Consider the following 20,985-nt stretch of genomic DNA (forward strand, 5'->3'; position numbering starts at 1 on the left):
ACGATGGAATACTACTCAGCTATAAAAAAGAATGAAATACTGCCATTGCAGCAACATGGATGGACCTAGAGAGAATTATATTAAGTGAAACAAGTCAGGCACAGAAAGAGTAACACCACATGTTCTCACTTATTGGTGGGAGCTAAAAATAAATAAATAAATTCACACACACACACAAAAAAACTTGGGGGGGGGGGAAGAAGACACAACAATTACAATTCCTTGAAGTTGATACGACAAGCAAACAGAAAGGACATTGTTGGGAGGGAGCAGGGAGAGGTGGGAGGGAGGTTTCAGTAATGGGCCACAGTAATCAACCACATTGTATATCGACAAAATAAAATAAAATAAAATAAATAAAAACAAAGAGATTCATATATTATGACAAATCAGTTACATTTTGGGGTAGCATCATGTTGGGGATTATTTCAGGAGACTTAAATATTGTGCCCTGAAATCTATATCTGTGGGCCTATCATCATGAAAACTAGAATGTTATTCAGACTCGGATTAGCATCAGGAAGAAGCTCACAATATAATAGCACAAAAGGAAAATTATGAATATAAAAACTATTTTTAAAGTATATTTTGCTAAGTATAGTAGGACAATTATGGCAAAATCTATCTATTGAACACCAAGAGTGTTTAACAAATAACAAAACTATAGTTTTTGCTGTTCTTAGATGTTCAATTCAGAAAAGATTTCCTTATTACAGTTATTGTCACCATAACTAAAAGAAAGTCTGCCAGCTGGAAAAACTATGGTCTTAACAATGGAGGTTTAAAATACATAGAGATCACTAAAGTATAGAACATCGCTGTCCAGAACGCTGTTATGGACTGAATGTGTCTACCCCAAATTCTTTGTTGAAATCCTAAACTCCAGTGTGAAGGTATTAGGAGGTGGGACTTTTAGGAAATAATGAGACCATGAGGGTAGAACCCTTACAAATGGGATTAGTGCCCTTATAAAAAGAAACCTCAGAGAGCTCTCTGGTTCTCTTTTCACCATATGAAGACACAATGAGAAAGAAGCCAGCACTCTGCAATATGCAGGAAGACCCTCACAGGAACCTGACCATGCTGGTATCCTATCTCAAACTTTCAGCCTCCAGAACTGTGAGAAATAAATTTTTGTTGGTCATAAGCCATCCAGTCTATGGTAGTCTGTTATAGCAGCCCAATCTAAGACAGTGCCTTTTTTGAATTTGCACATTTAAAAAAAATCTCAGAGCTGGAATTATTGGATGGTCTTATAGCTAAACTAAGAGCTAAACATGACTAAACATTACTCCTACACAGGGGTGGTCTGTTCAGTAGGAAATTACAGATTGGGCCAAGGTAAAGAAAATAAGTTGTCATATAAGGTGTTAATAGATGATTAAGTTGGTACCAGAATAATGAAAAAAAGATAAGTTACTCTTTAACCAATCCCCCCAAATTCAAATTTAATAAAGGTAGAAGTACTCTATGTTACTTCCAAACTTAACTTACTCATATAATCTTATTCAAATATGAATACCTTGTAAATCAATGAAAAGACTTTTCTGTTCATATAATAGGAAAGGCAAATTAATTTTATATGTAGTCGTTACAGTGCATGTAATAAAATTGTGCTCTTTTTCCTGGCTAGCACCGAAAAATACACAGAATGGCCCATTTGAAGTCAGATCCATTTAAAAAGCCTTCCATTCATCAGGACTGTACCGGTTCACAGACTACTAGAGAAGGAAGTCTAATTCTTTGATAAGGGACATTTTTTCATGTGCCATGCTAGTCCAAACCCTGTTTTCTGTTTTAATGAGGCTCAATACTTTGCTAGTTCTAACTTTCTTTGAGAGGGCAGCTTTATAAGGCAAACATAGGCTTAGAGATTTATGCAAGAATTATTCTCTTTCTTTTCTTTTTCTTTTTTTAACCAAAAAATTTCAATTTGCTAATATCTGGAATTTTGCTTTGGGAGAAAAATGAGATTTTGGCTTGAGTCTTAGTCTTTGAAAGCCATTATAGGACAGTCCACTCATATTTGCATTACAAAAGTCTTTTTAAAAAATGTAGTGGTTCTGCAATTGGTTTTGACTTGCTCTCCCTTTTTTTTTATATTTGCCTGCAGTCCCATGCCCAATGAATGAATTAGTTGGTTAAGTTAATTAATCATATTTTACTTAATTTGTAAAAGATTTCAAAGTAATACGAAGCTTTTGTACAATAATAAGAGTCAGAAATAAAGTTTCTAGTGTTGGTTCTGTTGCTAATTAGTTCTATGATCTTAGGTAACTCATAATCTCTCTGGGACTTAAAGTTCTTCATCTGAAAAATGAGAGTGTTGTCCCGATGATTTTAAAGGGTCATTTCCAAATTTAGAAAATAAATTTAAAGCTTTGCAAAAACAAGATGACAGCAATTGGACAGGACCCATCTGGCCACTGAAGGTGTTCCTAATGAATAATACACAGTCAATGGTTATTCTTATAGCAATTACTACTATTTTAAATTCTAAGAGGCTTTTAAATGTGCCCTTGGGCAGTATGCCAGCATTGGCCAAAGTAGGAAAGAACTAGTTCCACTGTATTATACAGAATTTAAAGTATGGCTCCTCAGTACCTTTCAGCTCTGACACTCAGGAAAAGCTGACCATGTAGGCTGGAGAGGTAGTTGTCTAGTAAGAGTATTTGGCTTTTATCAGCATAATTTTAACAGATACTAATAAGCATCAGAAAATTTTTTCTTTCTCAGATATGTCAAAAAGAAAAAAGAAAATATTGTAAATATGCAAGTATTAATTGTAAAAGATTAGACATTTTAGAATCAAACCTTGGGAGAGCATTTGCATTTTTTGGCACTTAAGGCAAGTATAAGGAAGTAGCATGACAGCAGTAGTAGTGTTCTAGGTTCATAGTTTTTTCCATGTCTTTTTCCAATTTGGATATAAAAATTTTGAAGTGAATGAGGCAACTGTCTTCTTTCTTTGCAGTTTTTCTTGCTCAGGCTTGCCTTTAATGAAATATATCATTTATTATTTATTAATTTTTATTTATTAAGTAACCTTACAGGAAGTTACTGGATAGATGCCAAGACTACTGACAATGGCTTCTAAGTGAGTGAACACCTAGTTAATACATCTGATTCAACCCCATTTTATTACTCCCACAAGTGGGAAACCCAAGTGGGAAACCCAAGTTTGGGTGAAGACAGCTTAACAAATTAGGAGAAATATGATCTCAAATTCAGTACTTTTTATCCATTCTCACCTAATTTATTATTAAACCACAGTACATTTTTTAAAGAATTTAAAATCAATAGCAGGAAAGTCAGAATGCCATGAAAAGCTGCGCAGCAATGAGCTGAAGATGTAAAGGACAGAGCTAGTAGCTTTGTAAGGTTGAGGCAACATCATACATTTTTTAAAGAATTTAATTTAAAATCAATAGCAGGAAAGTCAGAATGCCATGAAAAGCTGTGCAGCAATGAGCTGAAGATGTAAAGGACAGAGCTAGTAGCTTTGTAAGGTTGAGGCAACATCTATCAGGGCACAGGAAAGAGAAGGTGAAATTCAGTAAATAAACAGATTTTTAGTTTGCTTGATAGCAAATAACTGATTAGTTATACAGAAAAAAAATCTTTTCAATCAATTATGAGTTTGTGTCACATAGTCAAACTACTGTTTTCACCCTTACCCTATGACAAAGATACTTTGCTTGGACAAACTTTAGTCAGGCTCCTGAACCTTCTTCTGTGCACTTTCTTGTAAAATCCAGTTTTAGCAAAGAACCATGCTAAGTTAGTTTAGCAAGAACTTCCCACCCTTGGGCCGGCCCGGTGGCGCACTGCTACAGTGCACCGCTTGGGAGCGCGGCGGCACTCCCGCTCGTATAACTTCGTATAATGTATGCTATACGAAGTTATTACGGTTGAAGTATATACAATTTCTGGAACATAAAATACTATAGTAAAATATGTCTTACAGAAGATAATAAAGAGGTTAAAAGAAAAGCAAATAAAGACTATCATAAAATTGAAAAAAGTTCTGAACAGATAGCTGTCTTTAAAAGTTCCCTAAACAAAAATGACAAGCTAATCAGCAATTTATTGTACAGCTTTTTGAGCTTTAGTGTAATTATCTGGTATTTCTCATTCTGTCAGCCCATACTTTATCTAGCTGTATAGAGAAAAGATCAGCTATATGCACCTGTCAGCTTAGGATATAGGCTGTCATTCACCAACTGCAAAACCTTGGATTGTGTTGTTTTCCCAAGAAACAAATTATGGCTCTTTTTGCTGCCATTTTGAATCAGATACTTACATGACTGAAGAAAAGTCTGAACATTTTGTTTCTACTCTTGGGCAACTGGATTTTATCTGCAGGGATTTTCTGATCTGAATGTGCCTATAATTTATGTTCATTTCTCTGCTTCTTTTGGACCAACACAAGCCACCCAAAGCAGTTATCTAAGCCTTCATGGGAATAGAAAAGATTATATTATTATTAGAATAAGTAGAGACATGGGACTTAGAAAATAGGGTGCTATCATTTAAAATGGTAGAGAAGAATTGCAAAGCTCAATTTAAAATAGAGATAATTCTTCTTGGAAATAGGATAGAACATAATAGCTACTGGACATTATGATGACTGAGAATAAGTATGAGGGTACTGCAAAAAGTTCATGGAAAAACAGAATTAAAAGATAATATAAATATTCCCATGAACTTTTTGAAGACCCTTCGTATAAGTTTTCTTTCTCTTTTTAAAATTTTAGTTAATATAGTGGGTTGAGTGGTAGTCTCCCAAAAGATAGGTCTATGCCCTAAGCCCCTGAACCTGTGACTGTGACCTTATTTGGGAAAAAGGCTTTTGCAGATGTCATTAAGTTAAGGATCTTAAAGTGAGATTATACATGTGGGCCCTAAATCCACTAACAACTGTCCCTGTAAGAGGAACCAGAGGAATGGAGTTTGAGAAGAGATTTCTTTTTTTTGACCTATCTCCCCTGTGGAAGTGTATGGTGGTCTCCATTTTTACAAACTCAATTCACAGCCATTTGAACAGTAGATTTACTGAGCCAAAGACTGGGAGTAGTTACTGTATACAATACCAAGAATGATCAAATGACTCTGACATTCAGCAATCTGTCATCACCCCAGTTTCCTAAGCAGGAATGCTGACCTACCACATTTCTGTTTTCAAGTGTGTAAACAGAAACTAGCAACAGCCCAGGAGCATGTCAGGTGAAGTAAACAGGAAGAATTCCACATGTAACCTCTTTTATCCCATTCTCTATTGTCCTCTTCACTCAGATTCCTTTCTTCCTACTGTCTGTGTATTATAGAAAGAATGCCTTACGAAAAACAGTTATCAGGCTCATCTCCTTTTTTGGGCTTAGAGAAGAAAGGATTAAGTGTATAGGCTAATAATATTTATTCTCACAGAAAAGTCAATCGAAGCCTTCTTTGTTTATATTCTGTGAGACAAATGTTTATGGTTTTAAATTCCAACTTCCTGATAAAGGAAATGAATCCTATTTCAGGAAGTGAACAGTGGCGAGAGAAAAAGGCTAGCTTGGAAAGCTTTCTATATAGCACATGGGCACATTAAAGAGAAAACTATTATCATACATGACCCTTAGCAGCAAAACACAAGCAGAGTCAGCAAATAGCAGAATCTGGTCAATCAAAAGGGAGTGTGGTACAAGTAAATATGATCACTTAAATAGGTCACTTATCAAATAGGATTCAGGAGAGAAGTGGCTGGTGAAAAGCCAGAGTTACAAAGTAAAGAGAGTGGGTATATGAGCAAACTACAAAACTCAGAACTATCACAGTTAATTAGGGGTCTGTCACCACCCTGGTTTTACAGAGACCTTTTCAGAATGATCATGGAATAGCTAACTGCTTCTCTTGGTTTTGTGAAGCTTGGACAAAAATCTCACCAAAGACAAACCTATTCTGTAATTACCCTGGTCCACTGTATCCCAATAAAAGTTGACAATAACCATTTTTCTAAAGTGGCAAAAATGCAATATGCTATAGTAAAAGTTATTATAAAGTTATATAGGCGAGGTGATGGAAAGTGATGGATTTTGCTTGATGATATTCGTAGTGGAATGAGTTGGATGGCCAGGGGAAGCTCAGAGAGGATTTTATAAGGGAAGTGATGATAAACTCAATCTTGGAAGGTGAGTGTTCCAGGCAGTAAAGTGAGGACATTCCGGCAGAGAGAGTAACATGAGAAATAAATAGAGATTCATATGACAGAACATGTAAGTAGAGAAGGGATTTGAGAGGACTATGACTGGGGACAGGGAGTCTAGTTAGGAAGCTATTGAAATAATTCAAGCGAAAAATGATGAAAGCTTGAACTTAAAGTAGGACAAAGTGGCTAGATTCCAGAGATTAAAAAGCCAAAACAAGTGGCCAATTGAATGTGAAAGATGGAGTGGCGGTGGGGCAGGTAAGACAGAGAGAGAGTGAATTCATTTACTGGCTTGGACAGTGGCGGTGGGGCAGGTAAGACAGAGAGAGAGTGAATTCATTTACTGGCTTGGACAGTGGCGGTGGGGCAGGTAAGACAGAGAGAGAGTGAATTCATTTACTGGCTTGGACAGTGGCGGTGGGGCAGGTAAGACAGAGAGAGAGTGAATTCATTTACTGGCTTGGACAGTGGCGGTGGGGCAGGTAAGACAGAGAGAGAGTGAATTCATTTACTGGCTTGGACAGTGGCGGTGGGGCAGGTAAGACAGAGAGAGAGTGGATTCATTTACTGGCCTGGACACTTGGGAGACTGATGGTACCATTCACTGAATTGAAAACTTAACAAGAGGAGGATCAGATCAAATTTGGGAAGGATGAATGATACTATTGTTTGGGACACACTGAGTTCTGAGTTTGAGGTGCCTATAATGATGTCCAATAGCTATTTGGACATGCATGTTTGATGCTAAGGCATGATGGCCCCGTAGGGATTTAGTTATTATTATTTTACTGTGTATAAAAAATTCTATGGCCTTTGTCAAACCAAAAAAGGAGTTTGAGATGCAACATAATTTACTCAAAGTATTTCTAGGACTTTGTCTCATGTAAGTTTAGCTTGACTTAATCTTGGGTATCTGTGTGTTTCTGCTCATACCTTTAAAAAGTGGATGTTGACAGGATAATATGCTTATTCCTACCATGTCCTCTGGCTTTCTTAAGCTTTACATGAATTTATCTTGACCTACGTGATGTACAGTTTGCAGGATGACAATTATAATTTACTATGTAAATTTTATACTGATTAAATGTTTTTATGCTATCTTATATATGCAATGTACACGGGGGAAGGGACTGTGTCTGGGGTGTCCAGTGTTATATCCATGGCACGTAGCTCTGCTCCTGGCCCACAGCAGACTCAAATACATGCAGAATGACCAGAGACTAAATTTGTAGAAATTTTATCATATATAACATGTAAAGTATGTCAGTATATATAAGCATTTATTAATGATAATGAGCAAGACACACCTGACCTTTTTCATTCTAAGTTTCTTCAAGGGGAATAAAGAACAAAGGATAATGAGAGGGATTTTTAAAAAGTCCCAATAGTTCATAACAAAAGGAAAACAAAATATGCATTATCCATTCCATTTTTTTTCTCCTAAGGATAATCATGAGTTCACCCCAATCGTAAGGCTGTTTGTGAGTGTAAAAGTGTTTTTAAAAAGTTTGGTGATTATTTGGCCACAAAAGAGAATGAAATGCTTATACATTCTACAACATGGATGAACTTTCAAAACATTATGTAAATTAAAAAACCCAGACACAAAAGGCTATATATTATATATTATATAATTTTATTTATATGAAATATCCAAAATATATAAATCTACAGACACAGAAAGAATAGTGGTTTTCAGGGGCTGAGAGGAATAGAGAATCACTGCTTAATGGGTGTGGGGCTTCCTTTTGGAAGGGATGAAAATGTTCCGGAACTAGACAGTGGTGCTGTTCACATATGAAGTATACTGAATATTTTAGGCTGAAGAAATTTGAGAAATGGGCACACGCAGGAAGGACTTTCTGACCTTCCCCTAAAGCAGGTCATAAAACTCGCATGTGAGAGGTGCTCTTCCAACACCCAGAGAAAAGGAGCATCCTTATCTCCCAAGGTGAAGGGACATAGAGAGGAATCTGAATGAACAGGCCTTACTAAGTTTCTCCCAGTTTACTAAACTTAGCTCATACCTTTGTCTTATCACATTCTTCTACGATTTTCTACACTGCATCAAACCTACCATAGAAATGCTCAGGTTTAAATGTTTTTTTCAAGTCTTCATTTCCTTATGAAGGGTCCCATGTCACATAAAACTTACATTAAATAAATCTGTATGCTTTTCTCTTGTTAATCTGTCTTTTATTGCAGGGTCTCCAGCAAGAACTCAGAGGGTGGAAGGAAAAAGTATTTTTCCTTCGCTATACACAACAATGTGTATGTACTAAATGTCACTGAAGTATACTATTTAAAATGGCTAAAATGGTAAATTTTATGTTATGTGTATTTTACCACCACCACAAAAAGCTTGGTGGTAATGCTAACCATGAGTTTACCAGAGTGAAATCATAGTATATATAATAGTTATATAGAAATGCAAACAATTTAAAATATTACCTGAGGCTACAACAGGATAATCTAACTCTAAATAAAGCATGGTTCCCCTGTATAAATCAAATCTGTGGTTGCCATTGAGATATCATCTCACCCCAGTCAGACTGGCTACTAGCAAAAAGGTTGAGAAAAACAAATGCTGACAAGGATGTAGAGAAAAGGGAATTCTTCTACTCTGTTGCTGGGACTGTAAATTAATACAGCCACTATGGAAAACAGTATGGAGGTTTCTCAAACAACTACAGATTTCTATATGATCCAGCAAACTCACTTATTGGTATATACCCAAAAGAATGTAAATCATCATGTTAAAGGGATACCTGCATTACCATGTTTATCACAACTCTATTTACAATAGCCAAGATATGGAACAAACCTAAATGTCCATTGACAGATGAATGGATAAAGAAAATGTGGCATTTATATACAATGGAATACTACTCAGCCATAAAAAAGAATGAAATTCTGCCATTTGAAGCAACATGGATGAGTTTGGAGAAAATTATGTTAAGTGAAATAAGCCAGGCACAGAGGGAAAAATATCACATATCCTCACTCATAAGTGGAAGCTAAGAGAGAAAAAAGGAAGGAAAGAAAGGTCACAGTGGTATGTTGAACTTGCAAAGGGAAAGAACAGACCTAGCATTGCTGGGGTGGGAAGGGAGGAAGAAGCGAATTGGGGAGAGGTTGGGAAGGGGACATGGGAAATAATTGCACTTTGAGGTGGCAAACATGCTGATAGCATTGATTTGCTCAACACATCTTGGGCATAGGTGCTGATGGTCAGCTCTTGCCCTATGAAAATATATAATCAATTTTTAAAAATCTGTGTCTGGGAAGACTTGACAGGGGTAAGTGTGGATATTTCATGACTGAGGAATCTAAGCAATAAAGTTAGTGTGGCTGTCTGGCACAAGATGGCTAACTGTTTAGAACAGAACCATCAATGAATAATAACATGACCCCTAAAGCCTAACGACTTAAGATGGAATAAGACAGAAAGTAAGACGTGGATAACACTAGTTCATGAAACATCCACAACTGAAAACTTAAATCGGGAGTATAGTTGGAATGAAGAAGGTGAAATAGATTCCATAGTGAGCCTAGGGAAAAGTTTCCCTCTGGTGAAAGGCTTCGGAAGAATGTCTGACTGTCCAAAACAATGGAAGCAGAGCTTTTCTTCTGCTAGCCAGATGAAGAGGTTCTTTTCTTCTCCCACTTGAATAGTTGACTACTTATTTGCTAGTAAGTATACTGTAGTTGGTAGAGGCCAAAAGATGATGAAAGGAGCTGATATTCCTGAGACTGTGTGAAGAAGTCATGCACAGAAAAAGCTGAAGAAGTTTAAGAAGTTTCTCAAATTATGCCAGAAGCAGTTGGGGTGGGCTCTCAACTCAAGGAAAAGCTAATTTCAAGTAAATACACTGGATTTGTTGCATTAGGAAATACTTGTTTATTAAATGCTATGTAAATTGAATACAGAACATATATCTTTCTAATAAATGTTTCTTTGAAAATAGAAAAATGCAAAATTACATTACAACAATTTCACAAACATTTTGAGCTAACATTTAGAGCAAGATTTGCTTCAAAAAGAGTTTTACAAAGTAAAAGTCAATTTTTCAGATTCCTTTAGCTTGAGAAAATCAGTTTATTCATGGTAATTCTGTATCTACCAGCTTGTCCATTCAGCCTGGCTAATCTAAGTCTGCATTTCAGGCATGACCACAGAAATTTTACCTTGAGAAAGAAATGTATTGGATCAATGAACCCATCAATTTATTATTAAAAGCCTATTATGTACAGGGCTCAGAACTAGACATTGTACAGGAAAGAAAAAGTCATATTCAATGTGGGGAGCTAAGACACCTGCATATTCAAAAATAATTAGCAAAAAAAAAATTAGCAACAGAAGATGGTAAAATAATTGTGTTGAATGACTTACATAAGCAATAATATTAAAGGATTACAGAAGAGGTCAAAGTTACTATTAGAGTGGGTCAGGGAAAAAGGGAGTTTGAGCTAAATTATAAAGGACAGAAAGGATTTATGAAATAAATATTACATAATGTGAGTAGGCAGAGAATGTTGTGAGAAAGGAACAAGACAGGAACTATAGGGAGAGAGTTAACAGATGACCATTTTTTTAGCAACTGACATTGTAAACATAGTCGGAAGAGATATAAGGTGGAAATACGGAACATCTTCAACACAAATGTGATTTTAAAAAATGATGCTGACTAAGCTGTACACAGAGTCTAATATAATTTTAGCTGATAAAGTTGGTCTTATAAAATCCTTCTAAGCAATGGAAAAGGATAAGAATTGACTTAAGTTTTGATAGTGTAATGGTATTTATCCATCCATTTGACAGTTCTTCATTGAATTCCTTCTATATAACAAGAAGTTTGTGTTCCAGAAATTGGGACTATAATAATGAAAAAGAGAGATAAGATTCTTATTCTTATGATTCTTACATTTTGGTGGAAGGAGACAGACAATAAACAAACAAGCAAAAATGTATAAAAAATAATAATACAGCACTGGCATGAAAAAAATCAGGAAATATGGTACGAAGTGATGGCTATAACTCTATTTTAGATAGAGCAGTTAGAGAAGGCCTCTCAGGAGGTAACATTTCAGCTGAGATCTGAATGAAGAAAAAAGGAGCAATGGGAAGAGACGAAGATGATTCTAGGAAAAGAAACAGTAAGTAGGAAGAGCTGGGATCCAAAACATAAGACACTACTAATTATGAGGGGTCCTGAAAAAGTTCATGGAAAGATTCACACTATCTTTTAATTGCATTTTTCCACGAACTCTCTGAAGTACACTCATATCTCAATATGCTTGTTTTCATCTGAAACTGAGCAGACCCACAGAGAGCCCTACTCGAATTTAAAAGCAAGGCATATGCCTTGCAGTAATTACCTTGTATCCCTCTGGTCCAGGCTGTCCTCTCTCTCCTTGCTCCCCCACTGGACCCTACAGAGACCACACAAAAACAATCAACTTCACAGCTGCATCTAAGTATTTGTCAATGTGGATGATGATACCGTTAGTGTGTTTTACTCTTTCTTATTTATTCTTTCTCTCTTTTTCTAGTGTTTTATTCTTTTGCCAAAAATATAAAACCAATTGTATGATAATTTGTTTAATTCCACTAAATAATTTCAGAAGATTGAGTTTCAATGACATCAAGAACATCAAAATATGCTAAGTGCTGAATTCTATAAAGAGAATCTTTTAATAATTCTGCTAGAAAAAATATTGAAGAAATGAAGTCCAATTTAAGAATATGAATTTTTAGATGAGTATAATGTGTTACAAATGATGCCAAAATATTTAATATTAAAATGAAGGGCCGGCTCCATGGCTCACTCGGGAGAGTGTGGCGCTGGTAGCGCTGAGGCTGCGGGTTTGGATTCTATATAAGGATGGCCAGTGCACTCACTGGTTGAGCGTGATGCAGACCACCATGCCAAGGGTTGCGATCCCCTTACCAGTCAAAAAAAAAAATGTTGAAAAAAGATTTAAGCAGGATTGTTCAGCCACTTACTTACTCAAACTCCATTAATTATATAAGATTATATTTAAATGACCTTTTAAAAAGTATTTAATAGTTAATTCTACTTTACCTTCTTCATCAGCAATTCTATCATTTGTTCTTTAGTCCTTGAAATTTTAATCCTCAAGGCATAAATTAACTTATAAAATTGTACTTACTAACTCTAATCCTTAAGGCAGAAACTAACTTAATAAACTCAGACTTAACTTTTTCTAAATATTTCTAATATAAAGTCTTTGATATGATAAACCATTCAAATTATCTACTCTAAAATGCACTCAAAACATTAGTGATCATATACTAAGACCTTTTTGAACAGAAACTTAAATTGAAATTAGTTGGCAAAACCACAGAATTTATTATGGAACCTTAATTGATAAATTTTAAATTATTCCTGTGTGGATAAAGTTAATAGACATAAGGTAAAGGTAATAGTCTCCGACTCTGTTTTATTTATTTAGGATATTCCTGGCTTAAGTTTCATGCCTGTCTCACATCTACTGGATAAAACAACCATTGTTGTGTCGACTTTTAACATACTTATTTTATTTCAGGTGACATTCTTTGATCCAGGCATACCCAAATCTGGGGAAAACAAGCACTACTGTACTTCATTTGACAATTTTTTTTTTCATTTTTTTTTACATTTTTGTATTATTCCCATATATTGCTCTCTCTTAGTGGTTTAGAAAGACTAGAATACATTTGATAAAGACAACTACATATTCATATAGAGAAATTTGCTTCTATATGAGATGGCTTGATTTAATCAGAAAAATTCTAGAATCTTTTCTGTCTATTTCTAAAACAAAGCATAACTCTCAACCATCTCCAAAGAGCCAGATCAAAATATCAGGAGTGACTACATATTTTGATCCTTGTGCCACCTTACAATTCTTTTATCCTATATGATACTAGGTGAAAAGTGGAAAATATAACAATTACATTTATTTCTGTGAACTAAGCATTTTTATTTTACTTGCTTAATTTATATATGTTCTTTAGACACAGAGGCAGTTATTCAGATAATCAAAGCTACAATAGCTAATGTTCAAAGACCATGGTTACAGTTAGCCCTTAAAATTCTTAATTAGAAGACCATTGATCAGAAATTTTTAAAGGTTATTGATTCGTGCTCACTTCAGCAGCACATATACTAAAATTGGAAGGATACAGAGAAGATTAGCATGGTCCCTGTGCAAGGATGACACACAAATTCATGAAGAGTTCCATATTTTTCCAATAAAGAAAAGCCCAGGACCAGATGGGCTAACTGCAGAATTCTACCAAACCTTTAAATAGAAATTGATACCAATTCTCTACAAACTATTCCAAAAGATAGAAACAGAGGCCATTCTCCCAAACTCATTCTATGAAGCAAACATCACCCTGATTACCAAAACCAGACAAATATACAACAAAAAAAGAAAAATACAGGCCAATATCCTCGATGAATATAGATGCTAAAATCCTCAATAAAATACTAGCTAACAGAATACAGCAACACATACACAAAATTATACACCATGATCAAGTGGGATTCATCCCAGGGATGCAAGGTTGGTTCGACATAAGCAAATCAGTAAATGTGATACACCACATTAATAAAAGCAAAGACAAAGACCATATGATCATCTCTATAGACGATGAAAAGGTATTTGACAAAATTCAACATTCATCCATGATAAAGACTCTCTACAAGTTAGGTATAGATGGAAAGTATCTCAACATAATTAAAGCAATATTTGATAAGCCCACTGCTAATCATCCTGAATGGGAGAAAAGATGAAAGCTTTTCCTTTAAGAACAGGAACTAGACAAGGATGCCCACTCTCACTGCTCCTATTCAACACAGTGTTGGGAGTACTAGCCACAGCAATCACAGAAGAGAAGGAAATAAAGGGCATCCAGATTGGAAAAGATGAAGTCAAACTGTCCCTGTTTGCAGATGACATGATCCTATGTATCAAACAGCCTAAAGCCTCTACAAAAAAACTCTTGGAGTTGATAAATGATTTCAGCAAAGTTGCAGGATACAAAATCAACACCCAAAAATCAGTACCATTTCTAATCTTCAATAATGAACATGCAGAAAAAGAAATCAAGAAAGCTAGCCCATTTACAATACCACCAAAAAAATAAAATACTTAGGAATAAAGTTAAACAGGGATGTGAAAAATCTCTATAAAGAGAACTACAAATGACTGTTGAGAGAAATTAAAGAGGACACGAGAAGATGGAAAGATATCCCATGCTCTTGGATTGGAAAAATTAACATTGTGAAAATGTCAATACTATCAAAAGTGAAACAACAAAACACCTTAAAGGAAACATAGGGGAAACACTCCAGGAACTAGGATTGGGTAAAGACTTCATGAAAATGACCCCAAAAGCACAGGCAAACAAAGGAAAAATAAACAAATGGGACTATACAAAACTAAAAAGCTTCTGCACAGCAAAAGAAACAACAGAGTGAAAAGACAACCAACAGAGTGGGAGAAAATATTTTCAACATATACATCTGACAAAGGATTAACATCCTGAATATACAAGAAACTCAAACAACTTTACAGCAAAAAACCAAGTAACCCAATTAAAAAATGGGCAAAGGAGCTGAATATGCATTTCTCAAAGGAAGATATACAAATGGCCAAGAGACATATGAAAAAATGCTCAACGTCACTCAGCATTTGGTAAATGCAAATCAAAACCACGCTGAGATACCATTTCACTCCAATTAAGCTAATATTCAAAAGACTGAGAATAATAAATGCTGACAAGGTTGCAGAGAAAAAGGAAACCTCCTACACTGTTGGTGGGTCTGCAAAATGGTGCAGCCTTTATGCAAAATGGTATGGAGGTTCCTCAAACAATTGCAGATAGATCTACCATATGACCCAGCTATTCCACTGTTGGGAATATACCCAGAGGAATGGAAATAATCAAGCCGAAGGGATACCTGTACTCTAATGTTTATTGCAGCTCTATTTACAATAGCCAAGAGTTGGAACCAGCCCAATGTCCATAATCTGATGAGTGGATAAGAAAACTGTGGTATATCTACACAATGGAACACTACTCTGCTATAAAAACAAATGAAATACTACCATTCACAGCAACATGGATGGACTTAGGAAGAATTACATTAAGTGAAATAAGTCAGGCATAGATAGAGAAATACTACGTTCTCACTTATTTGTGGGAGCTGAAAATAAGTACATACATACACAGACAAATGGCGGGGTGGGGAAGAAGCCACAACAATCACAACTCCTTGAACTTGTTAAGACAAGCGAACAGATATGATGTTGATGGAGCGGGGAGAGGGAGGGTGGAGGGAGGATTCAGTAAAGGGACATGAAAATCAACTACATTTTATATTTATAAAATAAATATAAATAAATAAATAAAAATAAAATAAAAAATAAAGGTTATTGATTCTAATAACTGGTTAGAAGCATTTTAAAATCACTTTGTAAGTGTGTGTAAACTACTATAAGAAGTATTCGGGTCAGTTTTTTAAATGCTTTAGAAATAATCTTGAATTTAATAATTAAAAATAAATCTGTCCTAAAATGTCTAGATTATATAAAGTTTTTAAACAATCACTGCAAATAGTTGTTACCATGCATTCAATGGTGAAAGTTAGATTTGGGAAGGTATTGTATTAAGCCTACATATTATGCTAAGAATCTTGACCTGCATATTTTTCATATCTAAGACTTTCATATTATTTAGGTTTTACAACCAAAAAAACTGCTGTCTTGTCACACCATGTGATAAAATACAAAATAAAATTCTTTGAAAAGATGTGATTGGTGTTGTGAATCTACTGTAGTTGTTGCATTTTATCTTGGAGCATCAAAATAATTTTAGAAAAAGACCTACTGGTTCACCTCGAGGCCCAGGTGGTCCTAGGACTGTGCTATCTTCTCCTGGGTAACCCTAAAATAAACATAATGATTTGCAAACAAAGAAAAAATAATAAAATAACCTTTTAAAATATACAGCTTATTATTTTCTAATATGTTTGAAAATATACACCTTGCTTTTATCTTTTTTGAGTGGAAAACTTTTACCTAAGAAACTAAGCATAAGATATTTTATACACAATTATAATTAGTATGTGGTTCTTCTTGGAAGTGTCAGTCTGCTTTAATTACATAAAAAGGAGCTTAGGAATTTTATCAAAGTGTCAGGTTTTCAATGATATTATTGCCTGGCTGGTTAGTTCAGTTCGTCAGAGCACTGTGCTGATAACACCAAGGTCCAGGGTTTGATCCCTGTATGTGCCAGCTGCCAAAAAAAACCCCCAACACAAAAACCAAACCAAAAAAAAACCCCAAAAAACCCAAACTCAATGATATTATTATAAACCAAGAGTACTGTTGTAGTTATTCTCAACTCATCAAAAATTTTAATATAAATGTACTATAATTAGTCATTTAATCTAGAGTCTCATGATCTCTTTCAATAAGTAATTAATTTCATTTCTACAAAGCTTTATAGATTTTAAAGCACTTTCATATATATTATTTCACTTAGATATTGAAACAATCCATGGAAGATATTTTAAGAATTTATTTAAATTTTAAGCTCCTTGAAATTTATTCTTTTCTTCTAGAATTTGAAAAATTTCCAACTTGAAAAGTGCTTCTTTTATTCCTTAAAAATGTTTCCATGCATTCTTTGAGAAAGAATTCCTGATTTCAACGTTTAACTTTAGGATTAAAAAGTCAGTATAAACATACCTTTTCTCCTTTAGGTCCTGGCAACCCAGAGAGTCCTGGTTGACCTTGATGGCCCTACAAAAGGACAAGCAAGTAGACACTTTCTGTATCATTTGTACATGCTCTACCTAATGCCACCAAGCTCATGCTTAGATCTTGTACTACTCTGAAATGAAAAAGAGGATTTGCTCTATAGGGGGATGAGGACTAAATATGATAGAAAGATTTATAGATTAAAGATTTAAATATATATAATTATATATATTGCAATTAGAAATACTTACCCTATAACCTGGAATTCCTGGTTCTCCTTTAGGTCCCATCAATCCTAAATGTCCCTAAAAAAAAAAAGCAAATATTAGTCAGAGAGAAAATAGACAACTATTTAAATCATTAAACTTGTTTTCCTATTATTTAAATTGTTACCTTTAGATTTTTCATGATTCAAATTTTACCTAGTCTGAAATGGGAAAACAAAAACAACACCCCAACTTTTATCTTTATTTTTCTTCTGAACCACAGAAGTCCCACAACAAATGTCTCTTTGGTTTACTTTTAGTGTAATAATTCTTATTCATATTAAAAGAAATACTTTCAGCTGTCAGAATCCTGCTGGTCTTAGCAAATTCTTGGAAATATAGTTTGTCAAAATTTGTGGTGGATGTGAGTCACTAAGTATTGGAGAGTGAAGTATGAGAGTTTTTGATATTGTCACTATGGGACTAGAAGAACTCCATACTCATTGACAGTTTCGGTTACTTTGATGAATATGATTTTAGTCCTGGTCAAAGCTGTTAAAATAGAAATGACTGACAACTTACGTGTGATAATCACCCTATGATTACTCTTATTATCAATATGTTATAGAGAGGAGACCACATAAATTAAAGGCTAATCAGTAAACGTCCTTAACCTACTGAAAAGATGACTCAGACAATTGAAAAAAGCAAAAGAAATGATGCTAAAAATGTCCTATCTTTCATATTACCAAAAACTTCCCACTTCAATTCTCCTATGTGAGTCTCAAAACAAATAGGAGATGAGGAGAGAGAATAGGTATGTGACTTGCCAAATATCACACTAACCATGCACTAGAACCAGGTCTCTTGATCGTGCACGTAGAGTATTTCCCAACTGATCATTTTGCTTCACTATATTTGATGACTTCATTAAAGTCCCAGCTCTAAAAATGTTCACACTGCAGTTATTAACCACTGATTATTAAATTTAGACTCATTCTAAAGATCAAGTTTCAGTCTGAAAAAAAATTGTACAAAATCAATTTTTAAAAAATTAATAAGTCAGCCATTGCCTAGATGAATAATTTAGACTAGAATGTAATTACTCAGCTCATGCTACTAAATGAAAATAACATAAGAAAAGTTGTTACTGCACTCTAAAAAAGCTAGTGCATATTGGATCAAGATGGCTAAGTGACATATGTTTGTTTCACTAGTGCCATCCAAAGAGAAAGAGAGAAAGAGGAGGAGAGAGAGAGGAAAGAAAGCGATTTATTTGTAATAACAACACTGAAAAACAAGTAAACATCATCAGTGGAACTAAAATTTTATGGTTTGAGATAGGAAACCAGTGCTGAAAACTGCAAAGAAGAAAACTGGCAGGGCTAGCCAGTTAGCTCAGTTTGTTAAAGAGTGGTGCTGATAACAAGGTTGAGGGTTTGATCTCTGTACAGGCCATCCACCAAAAAAGAAGCAAAAACAAACAAAAAACAAAAAAAAGGAAGAAGAAAAAGAAAATTGTTGCAGATGTGCAAATAGTCTCAAAAAAGTTTCAAACTCTGAAATCAAGAGATTAAAGAGGGAGAATAGGGTCTGGTTGACTAACTGGGGAAAGGAGTCAGAAGGTCTTCCTATGTACCCTACTTGTGCTGGGTATCTAACAGCTGCAACATCTGCCTAAAGGATAAATGAGTGAGTGTTGGAACCATGGCCAGAAAGGCAGGCAGTGCTAAAGGTTGCTGCTGACTCCTAGGATGGACAGGTAGGAGCCACTACAACAAGAAATAAAATGTGCAATTCGTAAAGTAAATATGAGACACGAACCTTAATGTACCTAAGAATATATCTTCAAAATATGTAACTCCCCAAAAATAAGTGGGAAGAAGTTAACATTGACAGGGAGACCTCAGTAACCTCTTTCACAAACCAGTGAATCAAATAGAAAAAAACTGTGAAAGAGCTATAAGGATTTGAGTAACTCAGTTAACAAGCTTGATGCAACAGAAGTACATAGAACAGTGTATACACACACACACACACACACACACACACACACACACACACACACACACACACACAAGAAGGTACAGTCTTTTGACAAAAGTTGAGTATAACAGGCCTCAAAGAAACTTTTAATAAAGTTCCTCAAAGCAGAAATCATATAAATCACATTCTCTGACTATAATGCAACATACTTAGAAAAGATACATAAACACCAAAAATAATCTGCTTTAAACAAAAAACCCTTCCCAATAAAGAAATGATAAATGTTTGAGGTAATGAAAAAAAAAAATTGGTTGCCAGGGTTTCAGGGGAGAAGGAGGGAGAGGAGGGATGAGATGGTGGAGCACGGAGGATTTTTAGGGCAGTGAAACTATTCCGTATGATACCGTCATGTTGAATACATACATTATGTGTTTGGCAAAACCCACAGAACTTTACAACACAAAGAGGGAAAACTGGTGAAAACTTTGATCAGTGATAATGTATCAATTTTGACTCACAATTGTAACAAACGCACAACATTAATGTAAGATGTTAATAATAGAAACTATGTGTGGAGAGAGTATGTAAACTGTCTGTACTTCCTGCTCAATTTTTCTGTAAACCAAAAACTGCTACAAAAACAAAGTCTATTTCTTAAAGAAAAGTATTACGCCAGGAGGAACAAAACTGCAGACCACCTTTCATCCATGAAGTTAGACTGGAAAGGAGAAAGTTAAGGGGAAAGTGACTTCACTGTGCAGGACCAGAAAGTCAGGGATGCATGACGGGAAGCTGATGCAAACTTACATCTGCATATTACAGCGTAATTACCCTAGATCCTTCCCCACAGCCAAATATTCCTCCCCTAAGTTAAGAGAAACACCCCCATCCCAGAACAACATATAAACCCTCCCCTTAGGAATCCGGGGGGTAGCTCCCCACTTGTGCGGGATGCTTGTGCATGCTTCTGCGCATATTTTTGTTTTCTAATAAAGTCATATTGTCTAAATGTTCCATCAGTCTGTCCCTCTTTCTTTTCTTTCTCTCAGTCCCATGAAAGATTCTCCTCCCCGGCTTGTTCAAGAGCCTGGATCTGCCATCTGGTAACAGCAGTCCAGAGAAAAATTACGGAGAGAGGAAAGCTGAAGCCCAAGGACAGGTGCTTGAGAAATGTTGACATTTGGCAAGACTATTTTTTACATAGGTCAGGAATACAGAGGGGAAACAAGTTATTTTTCTTCTTTGCCCATAAGAACCTGACTTATAAGAAACCATCCTATTCACCGAGCTGGGAAATTCACTGTTTACCCCAAGGAGGCCTTCCAGGTTTCACAGCTCTGCAGAATACCAGTTCCTTGGATAAAGGCAGCAGCTCCAGGCTCTCTGGCACCAAAATGGCTGGAGAAATGAAGGGTTTAGGACTTAGGTAGATGACATACTGGGATTCCAGCCTGTGCACATCCAAAAATGCCCAGGACAGCTCTTGGTTAGCACTGCTATTTCTACATTGTGACGATTTATATTACAAACTGTTGTGAGCTCTTTGATCCCCAGACCAGTCTGATGGGTTTGTTGTGAAATATCCTTTAAAAACAATGAGACCATAAATCTTGAGCTCTTTCTATCCCTGTTGCTGGACTGTTTTGTCTCAAGTCTCCTGAAGGGATCGCTCTGGGGAGACAGGAGCACCTAACAATTTGTTCCTGTAATCTACCATTCCACCTGGTGGAAGGTCCCACTTCCATATGTACTAAGGTAATATTATGGTAAACTAGTTAAAATCACTCAAAAGTATGAAATGACTTTGAAAAGAGGAGAGATGCG

The 20,985-nt window shown here is 35.4% G+C and overlaps 1 protein-coding gene across 1 annotated transcript in view; it reads right to left on the reverse strand.

The window, feature by feature from the left end:
• The window catches only part of COL24A1 (collagen, type XXIV, alpha 1), a gene marked incomplete at its 3' end in the record, with an annotated part of 142,583 nt that overhangs the window by 77,756 nt on the left and 43,842 nt on the right, over positions 1–20,985 (reverse strand). Inside the window, exons 11-15 of the mRNA XM_008582339.1 lie at positions 17,221–17,274; positions 16,958–17,011; positions 16,095–16,151; positions 11,570–11,623; positions 11,040–11,066 (exon numbers count right to left, since the gene is read on the reverse strand). Coding sequence (XP_008580561.1) covers positions 11,040–11,066; positions 11,570–11,623; positions 16,095–16,151; positions 16,958–17,011; positions 17,221–17,274 — 246 coding nt within the window. The remainder of the gene's footprint in view (positions 1–11,039; positions 11,067–11,569; positions 11,624–16,094; positions 16,152–16,957; positions 17,012–17,220; positions 17,275–20,985) is intronic.

This window comes from Galeopterus variegatus, unplaced genomic scaffold (assembly GCF_000696425.1).
Source record: "Galeopterus variegatus unplaced genomic scaffold, G_variegatus-3.0.2 Scaffold2575, whole genome shotgun sequence".
Classification (NCBI taxonomy): Eukaryota; Metazoa; Chordata; class Mammalia; order Dermoptera; family Cynocephalidae; genus Galeopterus; species Galeopterus variegatus.